General features: G+C 39.9%; 1 protein-coding gene across 1 annotated transcript in view; it reads right to left on the bottom strand.

The window, feature by feature from the left end:
* Nucleotides 1-6,213: 6,213 nt before the first annotated feature.
* The window catches only part of yellow-e, a 64,618-nt gene continuing 53,123 nt past the window's right edge, over nucleotides 6,214-17,708 (bottom strand). The window contains exons 2-5 of the mRNA XM_065217198.1: nucleotides 7,563-8,221; nucleotides 7,318-7,504; nucleotides 7,059-7,253; nucleotides 6,214-6,999 (exon numbers count right to left, since the gene is read on the bottom strand). Of these exons, the coding sequence (XP_065073270.1) occupies nucleotides 6,396-6,999; nucleotides 7,059-7,253; nucleotides 7,318-7,504; nucleotides 7,563-8,202 (1,626 nt within the window). The 5' untranslated portion in view covers nucleotides 8,203-8,221 and the 3' untranslated portion in view covers nucleotides 6,214-6,395. The remainder of the gene's footprint in view (nucleotides 7,000-7,058; nucleotides 7,254-7,317; nucleotides 7,505-7,562; nucleotides 8,222-17,708) is intronic.

Consider the following 17,708-nt stretch of genomic DNA (forward strand, 5'->3'; position numbering starts at 1 on the left):
TAAACATAGAGGTAACTCTAAGACAAGTAGGTCCCGAAGAAACGTGCTCAACTTTTTGGCTCACCTCTGGTACTATCTTCGGTCCCAAGCTTGTCGAATCACCCCTCGAAACATAGGTAAAACCAATAACCCCTCATTTTATCTGTCAAACTTTCATAGCGAATCAAAACAAACATTGCGTAGTACTAGAATTTCGACTAGAATAGGGTACGTTAATCGTTTGCTTGGGACCAATAGGCTACTAAAGTGGTGAGCCAATTTAAAATCGTTAGTTTCGTATTGATTGTTGGTATAAAGCTGTTTGAGCTCAGAGCCGAGGGTGTGAGCTGTCGTACTTTGTCACAGGGAACAGTATGAGCACAGACAAACAGGCATAACACATTGAATATTTTTCACTGTAAAACATCGTCGCTAAAACATTACCGCCATCTGTTGAGTACACTGTGGTGGGTAGTACGCTGAACAGATGGCAGAAGTGTGAAAACGTCAAACGCAAGGGAATTGACTATGCGCGCCACAGGTGGCGGTACTACCAACTACGATACTTTTAAATTGAGCGTTATGAACAACTTGCGAGTTTATGCCTGTTTGTCTGTGGTATGAGTGACATAGGACCAGAGTAGAGAGCCGTGTCTGGATGGATTCTTGATATTGTCGTGCGACAAGAAATTGTTGTTTGACGACAATTTTCCAGGATGACCACATTTTAATGTATCTTGTCGTACGTCAATGCTCTCCAAAAAAATTAGGTCTAACTCTCTTTCTGACCAAAGTTCCTTGGCAGAAGAAGCGACTGCCGAATACGACATGCCGATAAAGCCGACATGCGAGTGAGTAATATTGTTGTGGCATTTAACATACTGTTCGGGTAGATTTTGGTACTAACAGCTAAACACTGAAATGTTAACATTATATATATAGGGGAAATGTATGTAAAGTCGGCCTAAGTGTCCCTAATTTGGGCCCATACATAAATTAAGGCATAACATTTGATAACGGCACAAAAGCATTTGTAAACAAACTTCCTAAGGCCCTTTACATACAGAGAACAGACATGGAGGCTCGAACAAAATTTCTCTAAAAACTTGTGTAAAGATTTCTATTCGACTTAAGCGCCACTAACGGCGACTTCCCCACTTAAAAACCCTCTTTAACAACATGATGGCGCTGGCATTGCACAAATTACACTAGACACTAAGTGCTAGTAGTGCCAAGCGGAAATTTTCAACAGAAAATTTATCGATACTAGCGCCAAATTGGTCGAAAGTGGAAAATTTATAGAGAAAGTCAGGAGATGCTAACACCACGTAACGGCGACGTTCCCACTTATTTTACACAAGTTTCTGACCGAGCTTGAACGTCTGTTCTCTGTGCTTTACACGCGAACCAAAGTACGCCAACGCAAACCAACAACATCATCGGATAGGGACAACTATCACCTTTCCGAAAGTGGTATTGGTTTGCGTGGGCGTACTTTGGTTCGCGTGTAAAGGGCCTTAGAAAGTTTGTTTACAAATGCTTTTGTGTCGTTATCAAATGTTATGCCTGTATTCAGCAATCGACTAAATTTTCAATAGCACCAAAAATATCCATTAGTACCGACCTTAGATCCATAGGCCAACATTAGAGCCATTTCCCCTATATACATTATCAGATTACTCACATGAGTAGTCCACGGTATTACCAACTACTACACCAGCACTTAACCTCCCGACCTTACTTGGTTTCACGTAGCTAATAATAAATTATAGGAGTTAATACAATGTTTTAATTTCAATTTCAACCAATTCACTTTATCATATACTACTGACAATACGCTCTAATTTCGACGGCAGGGTTGTTATTGTATGTTCGAAGTTGTGCCAAGCGGTGCCTCAACAGCTTCTAATTTCTGGTACCGCCAACTTCGCCACCGACCGTCGATATGTTCCCTTAGTAGTGTAGTCAAGACCAACAATTTTAATTGGCCTTAACACCATTTTGTAAACAAACCTTGTAAGGCCATTTTCTCGCGAACCGAAGTCCGCAGAGGCAAACCAACATAATGAAAAGGTAGGGAAAATTCTCCTCTACCGATTGTGGTTTAGGTTTGCGGATGAAGGTTTTGGTTCGCGAGAAAATGGCCTTACAAGGTTTGTTTACAAAATGGAGTAAGGACCATTTCAATTGTTGGTCTTGAACTGCTTGTCTAATACGACCATCTACTCCTTTGATGACTTCCACCACGATTCCTCGTAACCAGTTTCGACGGTTGTTGTCGTCGGCTAAGTAGACCTCGAAGTAGACTACTTCTTCTTTCTCGATCGGTTCTCGTTCCTCCTTCCATTTGCTCCGTTTGTTGATCAATGGCAGATATTCTAATATCCAACTTTGCCAAAACGCTTTCGCCAACTATTGAGACCGTGAGTACTGATCACGCAAAGCTGCTGCTTAGTTTGCTGCTACAGGATAACCTTCCGCACCGCTCGATGGATATCCTCGTAGAAAGTGGTTTGGTGATAAAGCCTCTCCTTCAGCCGACGCTTGTGGAACATATGTCAACGGTCTCGAATTGGTAACATCTTCCGCCTCAGCCAAGACAGTCAACAAAATCTCGTCCGTTAGTCGTCGACCATCATCTAAAGCTGACATCGCCTGCTTCGTGGAATGTACTAAACGCTCCCATGCCCCTCCCATGTGAGGCGCGGACGGTGGATTAAAGCTCCATTTAGTCCTTGCATCAGTATATGCTTCGCAGCAATTTGTTAGAATATTCTTCATTACCTCCTTACTCGCGGCGACAAAGTTGATTCCTTGGTGCTAAAAAAAATTGTCAACAGTTGAAAAGTCGCTGACAAGGGAAGAATATCAGGTTGCCGAAAGGACCCTCTGGAAAATGGCGCAGGCGGATGGATTTCAAGATGAGGTAAGAATCGCACTCTGACATTTATACTACTGTCAATACGCTCTATTTTCGACGGCAGGGTTGTTATTGTTAGAGTCGGTGTATAATGAGTCACGCCAAGAGAAAAACAGCTGAACTCGCATCACGGTTTTCGAAAGATTCCAATTCTTTTCACTTGGCAACAGAGGACTTCTACAACAACTTCAAATGACTTCTAGCGAGAGATAAAATACTGCGGCTGTAGTAAATCATTATATCAGTGATTTTGTCAAATTATCTTAACAAAAAATAGTAGAAATTCTCATTACTAATCATTACCGAGCGTATCCCATGACAATTTAACGCTCACTGCGTGTTTATGCTCATTTCTTCGATTATATTTTTTATATTTTATTGCAATACCTTTCGTGAACCTTTCATAGCATCGTAATGTTTATTTACTTTGCACGATAGGTAGCCGCTTTGACAGTTCAATAGGTAGACTTGGCTTCACTCTTGGCGTGACTCATTATACACCGACTCTAGTTATTGTATGTTCGAAGTTGTGCCCAGCGGTGCCTCAACAGTGCTTTGATGTATTTGGAACATCTTGTGCTCCGATTGACAAGCAATTTTTGCTTTTCTTCTAAGCTGTTCTTTTTCTGCATCTTCGATTTCCACTATAAAGGAAACATTAGTGAGATCGCTTGCAGATTGGTTTTTTAAGATTTTTATATTTTCAAGTATATACATTAAGGCGTTTTCCAGATTTCACAGTAAAAAATACGTTCAAGACTAAAATACTGTTCTTTTATTAAAAAAAACATGTAAGAACAGCCCCTATTTAGGTACGTCGGTGAAGTTCTTAGCTATGCGTATGATGAAGCCCATTGTTCTTGATGCTTTATCAACGATGTACGATACGTGTTGCTTGAAGGTAAGTTGGGTATCCAGTATAGCTCCAAGATCCTTAACATGACTGACGCGTGCGATTTCCGCTTCCGAGAGGGTATATTTGTAATTAATTGGTTGCTTTTTCCGTGAGAATGAAATCACTGAGCATTTACTTGGGTTGACTACCATTCGATTCAGTTTGTACCATCCGGTAAAGCAGTTTAGTTGATTTTGCAAGAAAAGAGCATCGGCAATTGAGCGGATCCAATAAAAAATCTTTAGATCATCGGCAAATTATAGGCGGGGCGCTTTCAGCACTAGGTTCACGTCGTTGAAGTACAACAAAAATAATAGCGGGTCGAGGTGACTACCTTGTCGAATTCCTGACGTAGTCTTGAAAACGTCAGATTGGCAGTCGCCGATAGTGACATTCATCCAGGGAACAGTATGAGTGACATGACAAGAGTAGAGAGTCGTGTCTGGATGGACTCTTGATCTTGTCGTGCGACAAGAAATTGTTGTTGACGACAATTTTCCAGGATGACCATATTTTAATGTATCTTGTCGTACGTCAATGCTCTCAATAAAAAGTGAGGTTAAACCACAGAGAACAGACGTTTAGGCTCTAACAAAATTTCTCTAAAAACTTGTGTAAAGATTCCTATTCGACTTAAGCGCCACTAACGGTGACTTCTCCACTTAAAAACCCTCTTTGACAACATGCTGGCGCTGGCGTTGCACAAATTACACTAGACGCTAAGTGCCAAGTGGCAATTTTCAACAGAAAATTTATCGATATTAGCGCCAAATTGGTCGAAAGTGGAAAATTTATAGAGAAAATCAGGAGATGCTAACACCACATAACGGCGACGTTCCCACTTATTTTACAACAAGTTTCTGACCGAACTTGAACGTCTGTTCTCTGTGACTAAGTGCTGATAGGGCCAAGTGGCAATTTTCAACAGATAATTTATCGATACTAGCGCCAAATTGATCCAGAGTGATAAATTTATAGAGGAAATCAGGAGATGCTAGCGCTACGTAACGGCGACGTTTCCACCTAACTTTACACAAGTTTCTGACCGAACTTGGACGTCTGTTCTCTTTGGTTAAACTCTCTTTCGGAGCAACCTGACCGAAGTTCCTTGGCAGAAGAAGCGACTGCCGAATACGCTCCAATCAGCCAACATGCGAGTGAGTAAATAGAGTAACATTGTTGTGACATTTGACATACTGTGTCAGTGCTTTGATGTATTTGGAACAACTTGTGCTCCGATTGACAAGCAATTTTTGTTTTTCTTCAAAGCTGTTCTTTTTCCGCATCCTCGATTTCCACTATAAAGGGAACATTTGTGAGATCGCTTCCAGATTGGTTTTTTAAGATGTTTATATTTTCAAGTATTATATATTAAGGCGTTTTCCAGATTTCACAGTAAAAAGTTTAAAACAAACATGTGAATGAAATTCGAAAGAACCCAATGATTGTAATTAAAAAATTTGCGGATCAATTCTGCAAAATTGAAAGCGTCGTTAAAATTTCCGTATTACTAATTTCTCGGTAAACGGAACTTTTACCGAAATTTTAAATGAAATCCAAGGTGTTGGATTATCGGCAAACAAACTTACGTCCTCGGCAAAATAAATTAATTATGTGGACTTGCTTATTATATAATTATTAACGCAACTTTAACACTTTTGGGTCATTCTTGACTTGTCCGGGAATTAGATTTGAACTCGTGACTATAACGGGGTCATTCCGACCCCCGTTTCCGTTTTATTTTAAATGGAAAATTCCTAGCTCTAAAGCATGTTGACATTTTGTAGAGCTCAATCGAAGCGTTGCCTTCAACAACTCCTCACGGATGAACCACGAAATGTGCTACAAAAGAACAGAAATTTATTTCAGCATAAAATCATAGTAGGAAGGTCATCATATTCACACAAAATGCATACAGACCTTCATATGTTTTGTTTAATTTATTTTGATTCATTATTTACACTGATCTAAAGTATCATTTTCGTCATTAGCGTCTCACATCGTAAACTAAGTCTAGCGCTTAGAATCATAAGTGCCTAACTGCAACGATCGATTCAGTGGAAACATTTCGAAAAATTCGTTTACCTAACTGAGAAAATGTATGAAGAGAATCGATCATCGCTGTTGGGCCCTTATGATTGTGAATGCTAGAAGTCAATCAAGTCTTTTCTATATTATGTAACATACGACAAAAAAAAATCGAAAATAGAGAGTCAAGGAAAATGCATTGAGCTATGGCTTTACAAAAGATTCGAGTAACTGCATACTACTTTTAAGGTCGGGCGAAGTCGAATGACAAGAGTCACTAAAATTACTGAGTATTTGTTTGATGATACTTACGCTTACTGAAAATACACAATAAATATCCAATCAGAAAAGTTGAGTGGGCGAACGTCAACAGGTTGAAATGGTTCCGGTGGTCAAATGTTAAGGTCGAATGAGCTTTGTGATACTATTTACACTTGCACTAATCGCTAGCTAGAAAAAATGGTGCATTACTTTTAACAGATTTGTATCTATATAGCGGAGGAGACATTTTGGGATCATCTCTTCTCGCACAGACCGGAAGAGATACCAAATGAGTGTCGCGAGGAAAGGCCATTACGGTGTCACCGTAAGGTTGGCTCGTAAGCTTTTCGCGAACCGAAGTCCATTGAAGTCGTTGAAGTGGTGGTTAATTTTGGGAAAGAAAATCTCTCCGTTCAAACCGTATTGGGGTCGTTGCTGGGTAGCGGGGAAGGGCTTTTCGCCACTGTTCAGGGCAAAGAAGGGGTTGGTTTTGGTTTTGTCGATGATGGGGACCGGTTCGTAGGCATACGGTTGTCTGTTGTTGACGTAGTAGTTTTGGATGAATGAATAGGTCTTCGGGTTGGCTGGATTTTGCGCGGCATATTTGGTGAACGGGACAGTTGGTGGGAGTGGTTTGAAGGAATTAGGCGCAGATGGGGTCACTGCCGGAAGACTGTAGTAGGCGGAGTTGCTTTCGACGGAAGGTCCAAAGCCAGAAGTTGGCGTTACGGTGGGGAGGGTTGGAGTGACAACTCCGTCGATTCGCATAATACGGGTGTTGAACTCGTTGGCATCTACGTTCTTCAGGAAGAATCGATGGAATTTGGAGGACAGGATGTAGAGGGCGTTACCATCCCGAGCGGGCGTTCGAAGATCGGCTGCGAACTGCAGACGTTCCTGATCCTGGGCGACAATCCTGAAGGGTGAAAAGATTGACGGTTTGTTGTTTGCGAATTTTAAAGGTTAAATGCTCACTGGTGATCGTTGGTACGAGGATTCCACAAGGCGACGGCAGTTTCCGTGAAAGGTGCGTAGAATATGGTACCTCCTCGGGGCGATACAGCTAGGCCAATTCCCTGGGAGGATTTGCGGCCGACCAATTTTACCGGGAGTTCCTTTCCGAACGGTAGTGGGCCGGAGCGAAGAGCCGATGTTTCAACGGAAAACAATCTAGGAACGAGATAACAATAGAGTGATACAACGACGTTTCAAACGGTAGATCTGAGATACGGACCTGTCGGTAGCCAAAGGTTGGAAATACACGATTCCTGCTTCCTGATCGAAAGCAATGCCGACGACGCCATCCATGAGGGTGAACCGATGCTCCAAGATGGTTGATTCGGCAAAGTCTGGATCAGGGTACATAGCCGGGTGGCTAACGCGCCATGTAAGGTCCTTTTCGCTGTCGTAGACGACAATTCCTGGGGAGAATTTCATGAGTGTAAAACATGCTTCAATGAAGTAGGGATTTTGACAAACCTGGCGCCACAGTATCAGTTATGTAGACAAATACATCGTCGCAGTTATTCTCCGGTCTGGACGTGGTCTCATCCACGATGATGTTGGTGTACAACGATTCTCGTCGGACGACCTCCGGAGGAAAATCGATTCTCCGTACAACTTGATCGGTGTGCAAATCATAGACCAGGATCTTCGGTGGGCAGGTCACTTCAAAATCTTCCAGAGATCGAGAAACGCCAGCATCGAGAGCCCACAGTCGGTTGCAAGAGTCGATTCGGATTCGGTAAACCGAAACCAGACCAATGTCGGAACAGTTGTACTGTCTGGTACCGGCGGTGTGATGATTCCAATCCGGGTAGGCTTGCAGCACAGGTGAATCACCTTGCGTACCACGTGGGATCGAAGACAGCGTTGCCGACACGCCATTAAATAACCGCGGCGTTGCAATGAAGATCCGATCGTAGCCTACTTCGATACCGGTGGCGACTATGTTTTCTGCGTTGTAAAAATCCTTATTGTTGGCCGGATAGTCCCATGGAAAATTGTACGACAGGAAGCTCCACTGCTTGACCGTTTCCATCTTCGGTGGAGCATAGTCCACTGAATGTGCCAGCCAAAAGCCAGCCAGTGCCACAAGGCACGTCAATTTACCGTACATGTTGACAAAGCCCTTAGATCTGTAGTTACGAAAAAAAAAGATTAACCAATGGATGAGGGCGCGATCGATCTGAGATGAAAGACAAACACCCCACTGAGATGTTTTCGAAGTTGAAACATGCGCCACTGGGTCTTTTGACGGTGAAGAAGGGTGGCCTTGCTCTGTATGCTGCATATATAGTACACCCGACTGGATTCCACGTATTTTCATTAAATAGCACTTAAGTGGTGGCCTCTAGATTTGCAGTAATAATTAAGCGTAGCGGTCGACAAAAGATTGTTTCGGGTCTCCGGTAGAACATCGGTGCATGAGAAACACAAGCCTATTTCGGATGATGGGTTAATTATTATTTTCTAACACAACAGAGCGACTTTATTTCGGATTTACATTATATTACGGCGGCGTCGTAGATTGTGCTTGGATGGTTACTCCGATTGGGTCCAGTCAGTCACGAGATTTGCTCTGATTGAACATTTCGATCGATCCCCTGATTGCTTCTTCAGAAATGGACGGTTGCTCAAAAATTAGTGAAACAAAGCCCCTCCGAGGTTTACCTCATCTCGGTTTACCTTTCGCACTTGCTCGCAGTTGGCTACCCATATGATGGACCATCAGCAGAGCTTATTTTTACTATTACCCATAAACCGACTTTTCGCCGCATCCATCACACAGCTTGTTTATTTTCATCGCCTACTGCGATTGAATAATTCCCGAGACGAGCAGACCATCATGGCGTGCGTTTGTTCGTACACGTACGTACCACGAGTTAGTTAAAAAGCGAAGTAAACAATACAAATTTGCTCAATCGTTGAAAATTAGCAGCGTGGATCATGTGTTCCCACATGGAGAAAATTTGCAGCAATTCCACTTTTAATTTGGCTGATGATTAATCACTCAGCCCTCCACACGGGCGGTTCCAGGCTTATGGGCAAGGGGTGGCACGAACATGACCTCAAATCGAGAAGCTTAGACATAGTGACAAAATGTGTGTTCTAGCCGTGTATGGAAATAAATTTGGTAAAGGATGACAAATACTGAAAATTAAGATAAGACCAATTAGGGAACCTGTTGGGGCAAAAACTGGCTCCTTAACCTTCTAAATGGAGAATGTCAACCAACCAACCAACAAGTATATTTGTTAGAACAGTAAGGCCATAGAGGTAACTCTAAAACTAGAAGGTCCCGAAGAAACGTGCTCAACTTTTTGGCTCAGCTCTGGTACTCTCTTCGGTCCCAAGCTAATCGATGCACCCCTCGAAACATAGGAAATCAACGAACCCCTTATTTTATCTGTCAAACTTTCATAGCGAATCAAAACAAACATAGTGTAGTACTAGAATTTCGACTAGAATGGGATACGTTAATCGATTTGCTTGAGACCAATAGGCTAGTCCAGTAGTGAGCCAATTTTAAATCGTTAGTTTCCAACCGGTGTTTTTACTGTAAAGCTTTAGCTGGGGCATTGTACATTTGATTATTTATTTTACTTGTCCCTCTGTAGTAGTAGTTTCAAATAGCGTCTCCGTTTATGTGTATTGGGTAAACAGAGGTGGGAGTATGCGATATGACCAACAATCAATACGAAACTAACGATTTTAAATTGGCTCACCACTTTAGTAGCCTATTGGTCCCAAGCAAACGATTAACGTACCCTATTCTAGTTGAAATTCTATTACTACACTATGTTTGTTTTGATTCGCTATGAAAGTTTGACAGATAACATCAGGGGTGTGTGGATTCATGCAGAAAATGTGGGGTGAGTGAAATAGCTTGGGACTGCTTGGGACCGTTGTTCTGGTACTGAGTGAGCCAAAAATAATAATGATTTTCTTCGGGACCCAGTGGTCTTAGAGTTACCTCTATGATATGACGGTGTGGTGAGTGATTTACCGGTTCTCTGTGTGGGTAAGTGTGCTCGTGTATTTCATTGCAAATGCACTACACTCACAGAGAACAGTAGTTGAGGCTCGAACGAAATATCCTTTGAAACTAGTGTAAAGAATCCTATTCGACTTAAGTGCCACCAACGCCGACTTCTCCACTTAAAAACCATCTTTGATAACATAATGGCACTGGCGTTGCGCAACTTACAATAGGGACAACTTACACAACAGAAAATTTATCGATACTAGCGCCAAATTGGTAGAAAGTGGAAAATTTATAGAGGAAATCAGAAGATGCTAGCGCCACGTAATGGCAACGTTCCGACTTATCTTTACACGAACTCAGGCAAAGCTTATCACGAGCAATGCAAATGTTCTGTTCAAGTGTGATAATTGTCTTTCAGATCCGCGTTGTGACGAACAGAGTGATCTAAGCTCGTGCGTCAAAAGGATAGAGGTAGAGATGAAGAATGTATTTCCACTCCCGGACTCGATCACTGGTATGCGAGATCACATTGCTGCTCAGATGAACATAGCGTTAAAGAGCGGGATGGCAGATATTGGCCGAAATGTAAATGGTATTGAAAAATTAATTTCTGAGAAATTGGAAACTATGAAAAACTCATTTTTTTGACGTAGGATTACGTCTTTCGGCAACATATTGGGGGTGCAATTTCAAAAAACCAAAATCGACCGCGTTACGAAAAGTGGTCAGGTTTTGACCAATTATAACTCTGTCAATAGCAGATGGATTTTAATTCTAAACAAGCCAATAGATTGGAAATTTTTCTACAAATCTGATAAAATGAATACCTTATCAAATTTCAATAGGTCACTATTGAAAAATACACAAATGTCCAACTGTTACAATTGTGATCAAAATTATCACCGATTGCATGCAAAAAGTGGTTTCCCTAACACAGTCGCCAAATATTGATACCGAGCACGTAATCCTACGTCAAATCTACGGTCGTGTCTTGGATACAACTTCTTACTTTTTCAAAACAATTAGCTGTAACGAATGACCAGCGCTGTGTAGGACGATTCAGTCGGAATCGGACCAAAATACTATTTTCCCTGTCCGTCTGCCTTCTGTCAGATTAGAAGCTTTACAAATACATTCATAGAAATGTGAAAAAGTGTTCCATTCCATTCCGCTCATAAATAAAACAGAATAGTCGAGCAGTTGCAAATATGGTGCAAACTAGTGCTCGAATAATGAAACTGCAACTCAGCATTGCGAGGGATGTGTTTCTCTTCTAGTTTCAAATTGAAACAGTCCATATAAAATACAACAGCATTGTGACCGGTCTAATCTTGAAGATTTTTTTGAATCCAGAATGAAGAGAACTTTTCCAAGCATAAGATATTAAATTAAAAAAAAAACTTCAAGGTCTCAGAATTTAGTTTTCCTTCTGTGATCTCGATAAGCTTTCCGTGTTTGAATCAACCTATGTCCCTATGCAGGATTTCTTTAGAATTGTCTCAAGATTTTCCCTATAAACAACTAAAAGCTTCCTCAGAGTTCATCTTAGGTATCCCCTTACAATTTGCTCCATAATACTCAGAAATTCTCTACAGAGCGCTCTTTGATTCACCCTGAAATTCTCAAGAAAATCTTAACAATTCTCAGGAATTTTGCAAAGAATTATCCTGAAAATTTTTAATTTTCGAAATTCCCTCTATATTATGCACTGAATTCTCTTGGAGTGGTTCCGTGAATTCCTTGGAACTCTCTTTTGAGTACTCTAAAGATGATAACAGGAACAACCATGAAACTCTCCATAGTATTCCTTTGAAATTTACCTCAAAACTTTGTAGAAAATTTCCTTGAAACTTTCCTCAAAACTTCCTTGAAATACTCCTAATTTTGAAATTATCATCAGAATTTTCATTGAATACTTTTAAAAATTTCCTCTTGATTTTCCTTCTTTACATGGAATTCTGCTTCCAATTCAAATCCCTTAGAAAAGTCTCCTCTAAATTACTCTGTAGTTTAAGTCAGCACTCTATTGGAATTATTTTTGCAATTGCCTTGAAATGCTTCGCAGAATTCTCTTATAAATTTACTTTGAATCCTACTAAGTATGGGAAATGGCTCTAATGTTGGCCTATCGATTTAAGATTGGGCCCACCGCTAAAAATCTGCTATTTATAAATTTTTTATAGATAAACGCGTAATTGGGACGTTACTAATGGATATTTTTGGTCGCTATTGAAAATTTTGTCGAGTGCTGAATTTATGTATGGGCCCATATTAGGGACATTTAGGCCGACGTTACATCCATTTCCCCTATTTCCTTGGAATTCTAATAAGTCCGGAGTTCCTCAGAACTAATTTCACTTTCCTAAAAAAAATATTCCTTTGATATTTTCCTCTGACTTCACTTGAAATTATTCTTAGCGATCCTAAGATATTCTCATAAAATATTCATTCATTTATGAGCTTTGAAACTTTAGCATGGCCCTTAATTTATTAGCAGTTCCAGGCAAAATTCTTGATTTTTATAATTTTAACTGCCTTAAAATTCTCGAAATTTATTTGAAGCTCTCAGAACTTTCCTGAAGTTCTTAAAATTTGCCTGTTTTCCATGGAACTATTTTGAAGGTCTCCGAACAGCCACAAAGTTCACGTAACTTCCCTTCAAATCTTTAAACTCAATTGAAGTCATTTAAAATCTTTAAACTTCTGATAAGTTCCTGCAATTCTCCCAAACTTTTCCTGAAATTTATGGAAAGCCCTGAGACCGTTGAAACCGAATATGAAGGCTGTTAAAACTTTCCCGAAGTTCAGTACGTTTTTGTTCTCAGAGCCAGGCATGGAAAATCATTTACATTCATTTGCCTCTAACTTTTTTCATCAACAGCATTCCGCAAAATGTTGTATTGAGCTTTAGTAGGTTTTGTTATTAGCTACAGCTTTTGCCCTTAACTCAAATCCGTATCTCTTATGCATGACGTACCAGAGCGAACAGAAGCCACTCCTTTTTTTCAGTGAATGCATGAAGAGATAAAGAATTGAGTTATGGGCAAAAGTTGTAGCTAATAACAAAACCTACTGTTCAGTCCGCATCGCAACGAACTGAATAAGGAAAAGATTTGCAGCATTAGCCACGCCCTGATAATGATGATCACCAGCAACTCGACGAAGAGAGAACGAACAACGACAACAATAAAGATATAAAAGCACCTGTCCGCACAGTTCAGTTGCGTGTCGAACACCCGAGCGAGCAGTATCAGCAAAATACAAAATACAACAGAGTAGGAAAGAAGAACGGCTGAAGAAAAACAATTTGTACCGAGAAGAAGAAGACAATATAAGATGGAGTGAAATTTATGGTGTGTGTGTGCTCCTTTGTCTCCAGCAGAAAGTCCCTCGTTTCACCAAGCTGTAGAGATGCCTGTGTGCAGCCCTTTTCAGGGCTAAGAAAGAGTTAGAACATCCGCATTGATTAGTTGGTGGCTGACTGCAATGAAGGCAGCTCCTGGTTGATTGGTAATCAACAAAGCTTGGTTAGATTCCACTTGGGGAATCAGCATCGCTTCTTTGGTTTAACGGCAGTTTTACAGTCAACTGCAATACGACGCAACACCTTCTAAAGCTCAATACACCATTTTGCGGAATACTGTTGATGAAAAAAGTTAGAGGCAAATGAATGTAAATGAATGCATGAAATGAATGTAAATGATTTCCCATGCCTGGCTCTGAGAACAATAACGTACTGAATTTCGGGAAAGTTTGAAAAGCCTTCATATTGGGTTCCAATAGTCTCAGGGCTTTCCATAAATTTCAGGAAAATTTTGGGAAAATTGCAGGAACTTATCAGAAGTTTAAATATTTTAAATGACTTCAATTGAGTTTAAACATTTAAAGGTAAGTTACGTGAACTTTGTGGCTGTTCAGAGACCTTCAAAATAGTTACATGGAAAACAGGCAAATTTTGGGAACTTCAGGAAAGTTCTGAGAGCTTCAAATAAATTTCGAGGATTTTAAGGCAGTTAAAATTATAAAAATCAAGAATTTCTAAAAGTCTAAGATTTTCAGAGAACAGCAGGGAAGCTAAAAGAACTAATTAAACATTTCTGAAACCTCACAGAAGCTCCAATAAAGTCAAGGAACTGCAAAAAACGTCGAGATGTTAAGAGATTTCCAGGACAGTTTCTTTAATATCAGGGCTGTTCCAGAAACATCGTCAGAAGAATAACAAGAACTTCCGACCGCTAGAGAACTCACATATATTTGACGTTGGATAACGTCTTTCGGCAACATACGGGGGTACAAAATTGAAAACAGTCATTTTGGATGCGTTACGAAAAATTAAAAGATTTTGAACGATAATAACTCAACCGTCTCTCGATAGATTTACGAGATAATGGCATCAATCGACTGGAAATATTTCTAGCAATTTGCTGAATGTTTCAAAACTATTGATTTCATTCTGTAAACTATTGAAAAATGGTTAAAAGTAAACCATTGTCTAAAGATGGTGAAAATCGATTGATTTTTTTCTATTCTTATACTTTCTCCAACCGAGACATCAGATGCGAGTATCTGACACCTCTGATATTTTCTGTTCTACTATATAAGCGTCCAACAAGGTCGCCCGTTCCATCATTGTCTATCCGATCGTCGACCCAGCAGCAGAGCAGCAGAGCAGCAGAGCAGCAGTATCAGAGCAGCGGAAGCAGAGCCTGGGGCGAAAGGGCAACTACGCCGAGTGCGTTGGTGCCAGTGCTCCGGTATACTGGGCCGCCGTCATGCGAGTATCTGACACCTCTGATATTTTCTGTTCTACTATATAAGCGTCCAACAAGCTCGCCCGTTCCATCATTGTCAACAACATCAGCCCAACAAAACGGCCCTTTTCAGGGCCACCAAACTTTCGCAAAAGAGTTATTAAGGAATATTCCTAAAATATAATATACACAATTAAGTACAACACATAACAGACGTTATCTAACGCCAACCCTGCGGTCGTATCTAGTATACAACCCTTCCAACTTTTTTAAAAGCTTTAAAGAAGATCGGAGGCATGAAAGGAAATACTTGCGATTTCCAGAAAATTTTATGGACAGACGCGGAATATTAAGGAAAAACTAAGAACTTCTATAAAATATTGGATACTTCAGGGAAGCTTTAAGAACTTCAAGGTGGTTCCATCAGCTTTATGGAAACTTCAGCCACTTTTAAGAAGTTCTAAGATCGTCAGGGAAATCAAGAATACTTTAGAGAAGTCCAAAGAACTTTTGAATATTTTATAGAAATACCAAGAACCTTATACAAGCTAGTTCTTGAAATCTTCAGACAAGGTCAGGAATCCCAATAAGTTCAGGAAAGTCCAGAATGTTGGGGAAGTTTAAATATCTGTTTAGGATAATTTCTATAAATTCAGGATAGCTCCAAAGAACTCCTGAGAAATTTATAAAACTTCATACATATTTTGGAAACAAATAACAGAAGTCCAGAAATTTTCAAGGAAAATCTTCTGGTGTAGAACTTTATGAGAACTGCACGAACTTCTGGGTAGCTTCAAGAACATCAGAGAAGATCAGAGAACCTCAGTGCAGCTCAATTAACGTAACTCAGGGAATTTCCAAAAACTTAAGCAAATTTCTCAGATCTTCAAAGAAGTTTTTAGATTTGTAGGCACTTTCATTATTTTTAGGATGATTAAAGATCTTCAAAGCAGTTTCTTTAATTAATTGCTAGAACTGTCTATAATTTTCGAGAAATATTTTTCCAGGAATCTCATGAATGTTTCTAATATTTCAGGAATATTACGGGGTTTTGAGGGAAATTTCATCAAGATCAGGAAAATTTTTTGAACGTTAAGGAACTTCGTAGAACTCAAGCTGAACATTGCATTACGTCCTAAGTAAAATTGACAGATTCTCTTCGTTTACTTTCTCTTTGTATTCTCACGGCCATGTAAAACATTCCCAGGTATTTTCAGAACACAGATCGTTAAAAGAAGCTTTTATCTAGCATCTAATACGAAACATACAACAAGAAACGGTTTTGTGCTCAAGTTACTAACGAAAGAGAAAGTCGACAAAGAGAATCGATAAATGTTACTTAGGATCTAATGCAATGTTCAGCTTGAACTTGATAATTTCGGGAACATTATCACGGAGGAACAAAAACTTAAGGTAAGTCCAAAGAAGTTCAGAGAAGTTTAGAGATTTTAAGGGTTGTTCCATGACCTTAAGTTTCGAAAACTTTATTAAATTTTCTGGATAGATCTTCAGGAAAATTGCGGGGTTAAAATGTTCGGAGAAGTTCAGGGTAGTCCTAAAAAATTTGTTGGAGTTAAGAGATCTTTAGGAGTACCAATAACTTCTGAGATGCATCGCAACCTTTTGGAAAGTCTAAACTTTTAAAGATCTTGCAGAATTATTAGCTATGTTTCGAGGTTGGGATCTTGATCAGGGCTAATTTTAGTAGACCGTTAAACTTTTTGCGCTGAACCGAAGATGGTATAACCAACAATCAATACGAAACTAACGATTTTAAATTGGCTCACCACTTTAGTAGCCTATTGGTCCCAAGCAAACGATTAATGTACCCTATTCTAGTCGAAATTCTAGTACTACGCAATGTTTGTTTTGATTCGCTATGAAAGTTTGACAGATAAAATGAGGGGTTATTGGTTTTTCCTATGTTTCGAGGGGTGAATCGACTAGCTTGGGACCGAGGAGAGTACCAGAGCTGAGCCAAAAAGTTGAGCACGTTATTTCGGGACCTTCTAGTCTTAGAGTTACCTCTAGTATAACCATAGAGGTAACTCTAAGACTAGAAGGTCCCGAACAAACGTGCTCAACTTTTTGGCTCAGCTCTGATACTCTCTTCGGTCCCAAGCTAATCGATTCACCCCTCGGAACATAGGAAAATTCACTAACCCCTCATTTTATCTGTCAAACTTTCATAGCAAATCAAAACAAACATGGTGTAGTACTAGAATTTCGACTAGAATGGGGTACGTTAATCGATTTGCTTGGGACCAATAGGCTAGTCAAGTAGTGAGCCAATTTAAAATTGTTATTTTCGAATTGATTGTTGGTATAACTTTATATCCCATGAAGAAGGTCAAGTCCAAAGACTAAAACGTCGGAGATAAAACCACCGACAAACCGACATGAATGACCAAATGAAAATTCAATACCCAAAAAATAGTATTTTTAAGTTTTGCTGATTGCACTGATTATAGACCCGTACTCTACTTTTGTGTGTACTCTCCTTAATTACGATTATAGACACTCCTTAAAGGGAGCGCATGGATACATATCGATAGTCAGTGTGTTACCTTAGAGATGAACTAGCCTAAGGCTAAAAATCTCTTTAATAAAGAATAAAAAAAAATAAAAAACAGTGTGTTACCAGCACAGGACTGCAACGCCTGTCATCTGCGAACAACTCGAGTGAAGCCAAATTTCTCTGGTGCTAATTTAACAGCTTCTCCTTAGTTATCTCTATGATTAAGCATGGTACATGTCGCGCCGCGTTGCGGAAAATAGATAGAGTTTTCTAGATAACGTTATAGAAAAGCATGATTCACGCAAACTGTGCTCGTCACTTCGAAAACAACTAAATCATTTTTTAATTGTCCATTGCGGGAAAGTTAG

Source organism: Ochlerotatus camptorhynchus, unplaced genomic scaffold (genome assembly GCF_037179485.1).
Source record: "Ochlerotatus camptorhynchus isolate MF236.1 unplaced genomic scaffold, CSIRO-AGI_Acam_v1.1 ptg000070l, whole genome shotgun sequence".
NCBI lineage: Eukaryota > Metazoa > Arthropoda > Insecta > Diptera > Culicidae > Ochlerotatus > Ochlerotatus camptorhynchus.